This window comes from Anneissia japonica, unplaced genomic scaffold (assembly GCF_011630105.1).
Source record: "Anneissia japonica isolate Jap-2015-1 unplaced genomic scaffold, ASM1163010v1 scaffold1128_len1000024_cov185, whole genome shotgun sequence".
NCBI classification, from domain to species: domain Eukaryota; kingdom Metazoa; phylum Echinodermata; class Crinoidea; order Comatulida; family Comatulidae; genus Anneissia; species Anneissia japonica.
This window is the reverse complement of record NW_022705247.1, coordinates 830476-841861: the sequence shown is the minus strand read 5'-3', so window position 1 is coordinate 841861 and position 11386 is coordinate 830476. Positions and strand designations below refer to the sequence as shown.

Below are 11386 nucleotides of genomic sequence, written 5' to 3'. Positions count from 1 at the left end.
GTCTGTTAAAAAATAGGTATTCCCAATGGTCTGTTAAAAAATAGGTATTCCTGAAATAATTTCATTCATGAATGTTACAAAAAAAAAAAAAAAAAATGCATTTTTGCATGATAAAAAAAATTTATCAAGATGTATTTAATATTAAGATTAAATAAAAAAATTAAACATAACAAAAAAAACCCATAATTTTAATAATTGCATGAACAATTTTCATAAAGGTAAGTATTTTGATATTTCAATATTAAGAGTATCAAAATATTAAATATTATATATATATATTTATATATACATATATAATATTAATAATAGCATGATCAAATATTTTGTAAAATGCAAATACATAAACCTTAAGATTCTCCAATCTTATTACCATATTTTATAATATTAATATTATAGCAGAGTAAGGAAAAATTCATCTACACATTATCTTTTTAAATGCAATTTACACTTAAAAATAAGTTTAAAAAAATATACTTATTACAGTTGTTATTGTCCTATGTGAATACGGGAAGTTCTATTGAATAGCAGCATTGTCAATTAAGAATGTACACTTAGATCTAAGAAAGAAGTCTAAAGCATGATTATGTATTCGGTCAGTAAAATTCCAGTTCAATTTGATATAACAAGTAAGAAGTCTTTGAGATACAAAAAATCAGTCCCAAACAGCCATGTAATCTGTCCAAAATATGATACATAAACATTGGATTATAAATGTTGACCATTATCAAATGTGTACAAGTTTGCATGCCAAGTCAAAAGACTCTTAACAACCAATTGGAGAAGAATGCTGGAATGGGGAGCTCATGAACAAAGGGAATGTTTAATTGCTTAACAATATTAATTCGGGCTCACGTAAAAATCATCACATGACCATTTGGGACAATTATTACACTTTGCTAACAGTATCCTTACCATTGCTTTACTATTTTTAAAAGCTGAGCATAAACTGAGAATAAGGGTTTCTACTTAATGCTTAATTTACAATGAGTTCTACTTAATACTTAATTTACAATTAGTACTTAATTTACTTATCCAGGGTATATTTACAAATTATGGACATATCGCTATCCACACATTTCAAATACAGAAAACATGAAATATTAATTTATAAAACATCTGAATGTATGTCTAATATAATACAATTCTAAAAAGTTGTGAATTTTCTCATAAAAGAGCAAAATTTTCAGCAACTTAAGTATTCAGCTAAAACAGAGATACTGTACTTTGTGTATCTGTGGTTCAAAATTTGGTAAACTAAGCAGTCAGGTTGTACTTTCAAGATTTTAAAAATAATAATATTTCAGAACCTCAGTCTGGTGTTAAAGGTGCAAATTAATATAAAAACTTTAAAAGCAATTACATAAATAATAAAAATTACATTTATTGAACAGTACTTCAACATTTTTTTTAAAGGATCAACAAAGTACATTACCAAGATATGAATCATAGCCAGTAGTAAAACTGAAACTGCAATAAGAAAATTAATTTATTTTTATTTTAATGCATTCATTTAAAGTTATGATCTATCAATTTTAAAACCAGATCTCACATAAGATGCTGTCAAAATTACACAAGACGTCTTGCATTGGAGTACATTTTTAAAAAGGATAAATTAGTTTTTAAATTTGGTTTAGAAATTCTAAAATCTACTTTATACTAAGGGATGGTAATACTAGGTTATACTTGTTGCACTGTTATTGTAAAATCACTTCATTAGTTTTCTACATTTTTCAATGTGAAACATCACAATTATCAGAAGTTTATAGTTTTTAAAAACATCTAAAATCGATTATAAAAATAAATATTAATCTGCTGGTGGGATTTGAAAACAATTAAGGATTGAATTTATACTATGAAGTTGTTTAGTGGATAACAAATATGTCTACATTTATCGGTGGAATAAATCAACTAAAGCCGTAATTCATTCTTGCAAATATTTTAGGAATTTAAAAGTTTGGTCCAGATACAAAAATGTGTCATATGTGTTCGTAACAACTAGTTGTCCAGTTGTAGCTAGTACAGTGCCCCCTAGAGTCCAAACAGTGCTCGCTGAACTTAGTATAATGCGCTTAAATTTTCTACATAAGAGGAGCATTATACACCTGCAACAATACAATTTCCCTAGAAAACACATGAACGCTTTCATCATAAGTATTGGACTTTTGGGAAGAGAAGAAATTTGATTTTAGAACAATGATTCATTGATGACACCGTCATAGGATTAAGGATGAATGTGAATTTAATACTTATTGGCATTTAAAATTACAAAAAGAAAAATTTAATTGAATAATTCAATTTGGATCAGAGTCAATACAAATCTATCTGACATCTTTAATGACATTCCACAAAACATAACTTAGAAGCGCTGTCAAAATTATATTTACAATCTGGATATTAGTATTCAAATACAAATATCTCCATTGTAAAGTAACCTTGTTTATGTCATCAATTTTTATAAAAACAACGACTACCCCATAATTTTAATAACAGGTCATATTTATCCTAAATTTGGCTATCATTTGGCAGCTCGCCAATAGTTTGCACGATATCACCAAATGATGGCCGATCGGTGGGAGAATTTGACCAACATCTATGCATCAAGATTTCGACCTCATCTGGTGTTCCCTGTGGAGTCTCCAGCATCAGGTCTCCATCAACAATAGCCTTCAAAACATCATCATTGTCCTTGTCTTTATATGGCAACTCTCCAGATGAAAAAACCTCCCAGGTGAGCACACCAAAAGCCCATACATCACTCTTTGTGGAGAAGTCATCTTCATAAATAGCTTCTGGTGGCATCCATCTGATTGGCAGGAGTCGTTGGTGATACTCGTGGTAGTCATTGCGGAACAAGTCTTGCGATACAGAGATGGTTGTGATCTTGATCTCCATGGAAGGACTTAGAAGGCAGTTATGGGCGGCCAGATCTCCATGAGTGTACCGGTGGCTAGCAAGGTGTTCCATCCCTAGAGCGACCTGGTTCATGACATCAATTTTCTGGGTGAGGGTTAGTTGAGGAGGCGAGTTTGCGTGACCATTCTTGCCTTGAGTTGCTATCAGGTAGTTTTTCAGGTCTCCCTGCATTAGAAAATAAGAGAGGAATTATCATTTTGAAGAAGCTACTCACAATTTTTCAGAGAATAAATGTTCCCATGGTACAGAGCTCTCAACTGCTATTAAGCAGACTGTACAGCTTTAACCATATTCAAACTATGTCTAATTTACTGGCCACTCCAACTGAACTTATCAATCCTTGCATCTTTGCCAAGTAGAGAATCGGAAAGTCAAATGCTTCTCATTTCTGAAACAATAGCACATTTACGTCCCTAGTTTGACAGGCTATTGTGCCCAGTCTTTCGAAAAAAGCCTTTAGTACACTTTAAACAATGTATTAGACTTTACACAATAGAGCAGGGAACTGTCTTTACTTAAGCTTGTTTCCACTAGGCAAGTTTATTCGCACGAATTGAGAGCGTCCATGTGCATGCGCCTTTACATTTCTATGAAGTTTTTTGCTTCAGCGAAATCAGTAGTTCAAACTGTTTCTACTTTTTGTGAATCGTAAAAATGCGCAACCAATCGGAAGGTGAACCAACACATTCAATTTGCCCAAATAAATTTGCCTAGTGGAAAACAGGATTTACAACTAGCATAAACTAATTTGTAATATGTCTTACCCAATCTAAATATTCTGTGATCATGAACTGGACGTCAGCCTCTCTACAGATGCCTAAGAGTTTGACAATGTTGTCATGGTCCACTTTGCTCAACATGTCAATTTCTCTTCTGAAGTCTAATTGAACGCTCTCCTCGTTCTCATTCAAAGATTTCACTATAACGGTTGTCACTTCTTCTCCGTCTTTAATACCAACAGCTCTGGCTAAGAACACTTCACCAAATCTCCCCTTACCTGATGAAGCAAAAAATGAAAGTAAGTTCTATTTTTGTTCTGAAGGTTTTATTTGTTTCAGTTTTACTAAAGATCCAAAGACAGAGGGTAGATTGTTCCAGAGAATGGTCACTATTGACAACAAATGCAAACAAACAATTGTAAATACGGTGGATTCAATTAGCATCTGTCAATCACCCACTCCACTCCAAATACCAATATTTAAGATCTGGACTAAGAACCATATGTAGGACATCTGAAAGTGCACTGTAATATATTATCACAGACCCTATATACCGAACGTATTAGAAACTTTCTTAGAAAACTTAGAAAGTTTTTTTTTTCAAACCAAGGCTAGTAGCCTAATTGTTTTTTCCATGAGCACATTGGAATGCATAGCCAGCGTTCATTTTAAGAACATGCTCACCGCAACCGCTCAAGCAAATGTTATGTTACATTACACAGATACACAATAGGCCTACCCTTATAAACGCTTGTGTAGCATACCTATAATGATTGTTATTTAATATCATATTTTCTACGAAACATAGTACTGTATACCAACGTAAAATACAAAGGTGTCAGCTTTTGGATTGCGGTTAGACAATAGTCTTATTTGGTATTTGGACAAACGCTGGGTAACATGATTGAGTTTAATTGGAATGAATTAAAAAATTTCCTAGTGAGTTTTAGGACGTTTTTATCAATCACAGATCTGTAGGACCTGTATCAGTCATTTACTATTGTATAGGCCTACATAAATTATGATTATACATTGTATAAATTTATTATTAAATATCTGTACCAGGGCCCTATAGGATCTGTGATAATATACGAGCAACGGATACAAATATTTTTTTCAGTGATTATTGCTAAAGTAAATCGATTCAGTGTCTCAGGCATTAACATATACCAGTATTATTATAATAATAGATTAATAATAGATTAATGATATAAATAAACCCGGCTAAGATGTATGCACTCATGACATCCAACGGACCATTCAGCCATACTTAAAAGCACAGATACTATATATATTAGCATATCATATCTGCGATCACCGTGATAAGGTAAGGTATGGTTGAATCCTCGTATTTAAAAATCCTCGTCTACAAATTGCTTTATATTTCGTAAGTTGGTACTTTATACACTTCCTAATCATTTGACAATAATAATATGATGATTAGATAGCACAAATTATGAATTATGACCGAAAAACTATCAACTTGCATTGATTTTGTGGTATACATGACATTGAAGACATCTGATGAGTTTAACCATGGAGGTATTATTAAGAAGATCATCACTCGGCAACAGATCCCTTTGACGCGACAAACCAATTTGTTCCCCGCCTTTGGATCGCGCGCGGGCGTATTACCCTATAATTCACATTTCTTTCGTTAGCAACAACTTGGCAACGACATGCGTTTATACGCTCCAGCACAGCAGTTGTGCGATAAAAAGTTTGATTTTAACCCATTAAATATCTTTATAACAAACAATGTTCCCCTGATTGGATTTTTTCGGACTTTTAGTATGTTATTAAATGTGTATATTTCAGAAACAGATTCCGCAAAACATTTCTGTTAAAATTACTTCTGTGTTCATTATAATTCTGTCTAAAGATCGATTTGTTTGACTATAAAGCTAAGGCAGCGTAAAACTGAAAATTACTCTGATTCTGGACTGAATTTTTGAATAGTTAACCCTTGTTAACCCTAAAATGACTTAGTTTATTATAATCCTCCATCATTCATTCCTTAATTAATATCTGTTAAAATTGGAATTATCGAGTTTTATCCAATTTATGGAAATTCAAGTTGCAATATACCATACTTTTAAAGCTGATGTAAATGTTTCATTAAATTTGAAACTCTTTTTTTAGAAAAAAATATTGTGTTTGGTATTTCTTGAAATATCAATGTATTAGCTTCAAGATGGAAACGATTGCGCAGCCATAGTGATTGACTGTAAGTAGTGCGCATTGAGAAAAGAACGTGCTCTCCATTTCGCTGTGTTCAATATTTTTGTAATCAAAGCCTGCTGAGCATTTGGTGGCGGGGAACACATTAGACTTCAAAGGCATCGCGCAAAAGTTCTTCACGCGCTGCGGCAGCTTTGTTCTTGGTTCATTTGCATAGCTCTGTGTGCGCGTGACTTTTTCGAGTGATCTCCTTCTCAATAATACCTCCATGGTTTAACTATGAAACAAAGGCTGTATAGGCCCTTTTTTCGAGCGAAGTGACTTGAAATGCATTAATGGATCTAACATACATCGTATTTTACGGGGGGGGGGGGGGGGGGGGAGAAGTAAAATAAAAATGTATGTATGTCATAACTTCATTTTATTGTATGTATGAATGTATGATGAATGTATGGAGCTTTGAACGACCAACGTAATTTCCGTGCAGAAAAAAAAAAATTTGAACCTGATTGTGAATAATAACACAAGCGCTATGTATAATAATTTATTTATTATTAGTAATGTAAAACCCTTCAGCTAAAAGATAAACCTACCCAATACAGATAGCTTCTGTAGATCATGTTTTGGAAAGAGTAGATTATCGTAACTGCCGCGCCTGCCTGGATACACCGGATTCATCACCATCTCGCCATCTTTCAACACTCGACCGTTGCCCTCTTTATGGTCCTGCTTGTTGGCCAGCATCCCGTTAGTTTTCTCGCTGTCCTCAAAATTCTTACTCATTTTGAGTCGTCTGTGACGACAGTAGCACATAAGGCCAACTACAAGTAAGATGTAGGCAACAGCGCAGCCTACAGCAATTGCAATCGTTCTCGTCATCAATCCAGCTTCAGTAGGTGGACCTGATCCTGTTAATATTTTCGAAAATAAAAATTTTTTTTATAAATATTCAAATAATATTTTTAAGTTTCACGGTACTAAGTACTATTTATTTCATGCAATTTCACAAATAATAACATTGCAATAAATATCAAGAGATATGTAAAGTAAAAATTTCTCTGATAAATAACATGAAAAGGTCATGAAGAAAACATGGCTTTTAGGTTTATGATATTTTGTAAATGTAATATTTAATAAAAATTCATTAAGATATGGATATGAATAAATAAGAACAAAAAAAATAATATTAATGAATAAAACAAAAAAGTAAATAAGAATAAAATAATTTAAAAAAAATAAACAACTAAATACATAAATATATGTGTCAAAATAGAAGATAAAACATAATTATAACAACACTGCCATCTACATTTCAATATGGCAGTATTGATTGTAATTAAGTCATAAACTGTATTTGTTTATTAGAAAAGTTTGTATGCTGGTTAAAAGTTGTTTATTACTTTAACACTTTCAGGCAAGTTATTCCATAGTGCCTATATACTACACTTTGCTGTCCAACATTGATTCTTCTCATAAGTATTTGGTAATTACATTTATTTCTTGTTAGATGATTATGTATAATTATTAATATTTTTTTTAAATAACTTATTGAAAGTTGTTTTTCATACAGAACATAAACATTCAATGAGTTGTTTTGCTGGAATATGTCTGCCGTATGGGGCAGGTAATCAACTTTGCCTACTCTTTGCATCAACTTCTTTTGAAGTAGATGTAATTTGTGAATAGGGATAAGGAGCTTTGGCTTGTACAGTATTTGATTGGTTACTGGTAATTGAATATATTCCATATAACACACATCAGTATTTTCAGTGTGTCTTTCATAGAATAGAGAATACATATACCGAAAGGTCCACTGATTAATCTCAGATCAGTGGTGATGACATAATTAATGTTGAAATATTGAATCCCGACACGATGGTGTGCATTTCAATAATTGGAGTATGTATTATACTATCTTATCTGAGAATACATATACCACAAAACAAACAAAGAAAGTGGGCTGGGACAACAAAGAACTTTTTCTTTATTTGGCCTTATCATTAGTACTTACTTGAGACATCTAAGTTTAAGATCGTTGTATTCAACCCTGCTGCGCTACCAGCAATACATTGGTATGCACCTTCGTCACTTGGAGTCAAACGGCTAATGACCAATGTGCCATTTTTATACACGGTTGATTCTTTCGGCACATTCAGCCACGTTATCTTTGGCGGAGGGTCACCGGTTGCTTGGCAATTGATCACCAGACTCCTTCCAATGTAGCCGGTTACATTTCCAGGAAGTACTGTGAATTTAGGACTAACTATAAAAGACAAAAAAAAAAAAAAATTAGTTTAACAAATTATTAAGAAAAAACACTTGGACGAGTTTAATGTTCATTTTAATCTTAATGCTTTCTCCTTGGTACGGATTGTTCACTTAGTACGAGGTTTCTGTGATGCTGTCAAGGAATTCTTGCATCTATATAGTTTGGTCTTGGCTGAAGATGATGTTCATGGCCATCGAGCAGCAAGGCAGTAACGATCAGATAAACAGAGTTGGGTTTGAACCATGGGGAAGGGGGGAGGGGTACGTCCAGTTTGTAGTAGTGGAAGGTTTTGATTATTATCATGTTGCACTCACAACAGTCTGTTGACTGACATAATTTGTTGGATATACATGAGTAAAGTTTGTTTATGAAATACAAATTGTTTGAAATAATGTTTGTGTTCTATTTACGTCTTGGTGTGATATTGGCCTATGAAGAGCAATCGAGATATGTGACATTTCCCTCCTCTAGCATCCACTTTTAGGTGATTTTTAACTACCTGCAAGTGATTTTTGTCTCTGGGAGGGCTAGGGCAACGCTAGTAATTTTTGGAGGGGTGTGCACCCCCCTAGATACGCCACTGCCTCCAATTCTATTTTACATTTTTATCTTGAGGAAAACATAAAATACCTACTCTGAACAGTTACGCTGACAGAATTATTGATAAATGCACTCGGATCATTCCGAACCATGGCAACACAAATATAGTTCCCAGAATCAGATTGTAATGGGTTGTCAAAGATGAGGAAGTTCTCCCTCTGGTAAACACCGACTGGAAATGATCCAGTTGCTTTCCTCCACAAGATATCAATGTCCTTTCCACCGCGAGCTGTACAGGTCAATCGGCTAGGTTCACCAACTTCTAGCTGTTTCCAGGCTTGCCAGTGTATGAATTTCAACGTTTCTGTTGAATGCAACAAGAAAGTCATTCGAATTACTGTAACAAATAAAATAAGCACTACACCAAACATATTTTTTTCCCTAAGCACTACTTGTAAATAAGCACCATAAAATCACAAAAACCAAAACAATTTTAATACCATCATTATTATCGTTCTTTTTTTAAACTTTATTTATATGGTGATCATTACAGATCACCCCGATCTCACAAAAACAATCAACAGTACATTCATTAAAAAATGATTGAAGATTATTACTTATACAGCATCATTTAGATGATGTTATTGTTAAAAGAGATTAGTTTCAAATAATTTAATTAATTAAAAGTAGCAACAGAAGAGCATGGTTTAATACTATTGCTATATTTTAAAGATGACTTAAGTAGTGCCACGATAGTATAGATATGTAGATATGTGAAGAAATCATTCTGTGCTACAGAACAAAAAAGCAATAAAATGAAACAGTCTTATATTGGATTTTGTAAGTAGTATGCACTGTATTTTAGTTGTAATATGAAATAACAAAATTAAACTTCCACCAATCAGACAACATATCAAAACAATTTCTAAATTTTTGTGACTTCTTAGCCCGATATTGATGGCAGAATTCTGACGGTAAGATAAACATTAAGGTGATTCAGTAAGTCTGGAATCTTGATTTATAGGATGCTTTGGCTTTGATCTTGCAAAGCATGCCGCCACCTCAACATCAGATGGTTTTTTACACCAATTCAAATTTACGATGGTTTCGTGGAATGACAGTTCATGATTTAGGAGCAAGGAGGCACTATAAAATGTACTGTACAGCGCTTTTTTCTGGTCACCACAAAGTCTTTATCAGCAGTACACATTAGAGTATAATCATTTTGAGTTTGTTTGAAATTGGCGACAATAGACAGTTATTAGGCAATAAGATGTATTATTTAAAGATTTTTAAAAACAAGATTCATCCAATTATGCTTGGGTAACAAACAAACTAGGAGATAAAATTATTTAGACTTCACTTTTGTAAATTGTTAAGTGAGAAAGGCTTTTTTTTTATACCTCTATGCACAGGACAGTGAACTTTCGTTTTGTTCATTTACATGACCGCAACAAGGCAACAAAATTACAAAACAGATTGAAGGTCTGGGGTAGGGGTTGGAGCAGCTTAAGAAAATGAGTCACTTTAAGTCTTTCAAGTGATAGCAATCCAATCAATTGGAAGCGTTCTATATTTTTGGGCGTTTTAATTGGCACAACCACCGGCAAAGCTTTAATGTGGAGATCAATATCTCTGTCAGTCATCTAGTTAGCCAATTGAGCATAGAATAAATACATTTTTCCAATGATAAATTTGCTGTTGGGGCAAAACACTAGGCAAAGTAAATAGCTATATACATGTAATGATATACTGTAATTCTATAACTATTACCATATTCTATAATATTACTCATTTTACTTTGAAAACTAAAACCAATATAATAAACGCAAAATGAAATGTCAGAATTATTTGCCGGTCAGAGGATATATACATTTACTTGAATAAGAACTGACATTAACTGCATTACATAGATTAAATAAAGGAACTGTAATTTGAGTTTATAGACTCTAATATGATTGACTCCCCTATGGCTATTGTGCTTGAAAAAACATTGGTATGCTTTTTGCTTTTCAGAATCCTCTATTTTTTAAAAATTTATTATTGTAAATTCAACTTAATTATGTTGCACATGTACAGTACTGCACATTTGCAAATTTTATACTAGAAGTGAATAAAATATAATAAATATACAAAAAATATCCTCAAATGAAAACTGAAATGTTACAATTTACACATTTCTATTTAGATTGTAAATTGAATTGTGTTTTTGTAAATTTGTAATGAGGTTTTAATGTTAATAACATAAACCAATTGTAAATTTATTATAACATAATACATTTGAAATAAAAATAACTAAATAACTAACCTCTTCAATGTTTTATAGGCAGTGGCTATTGTTACACCCGTCTTAAACCAACTCCTAATTATGGTTGGATGATGTTATGGTTGTATGGACTGGATTAGGACACTAACATCACATGAGGATTAGAAATAGGACTACTTGTTTTAATAACAAATCTTGTCTGTGCTTTGAAATTTAGTGGCTTGTTAATGCTTAGGCTGTCCTTTCAGGCTGTATTTTGTATTGTATATTTTCTGAATATCAATAAAGAAAGATTAAACAAGTAACATGGACAGACTACATATTTTTAGGAGCCTTTCAATTTGACATTTCTAACCTTGTACAGTGATGTTCACCAAAGTTTGTGCATTGCCTCCTGGAGATGAAGCTTTGCAGGCATAGAATCCGGAGTCTGACTTCTTCAGTGGTGAAATGCGAAGGGTGCCATTTGGAAACACAGTGAACCTACCACTCTCCTTC

General features: G+C 32.9%; 1 protein-coding gene across 1 annotated transcript in view; it reads right to left on the bottom strand.

The window, feature by feature from the left end:
• Positions 1–705: 705 nt before the first annotated feature.
• Positions 706–11386, bottom strand: part of LOC117105460 (inactive tyrosine-protein kinase 7-like) — a gene marked incomplete at its 5' end in the record, with an annotated part of 31740 nt that continues 21059 nt past the window's right edge. Inside the window, 6 exons of the mRNA XM_033246609.1 lie at positions 706–3078; positions 3678–3910; positions 6407–6721; positions 7825–8076; positions 8717–8986; positions 11244–11385. Coding sequence (XP_033102500.1) covers positions 2503–3078; positions 3678–3910; positions 6407–6721; positions 7825–8076; positions 8717–8986; positions 11244–11385 — 1788 coding nt within the window. The remainder of the gene's footprint in view (positions 3079–3677; positions 3911–6406; positions 6722–7824; positions 8077–8716; positions 8987–11243; position 11386) is intronic.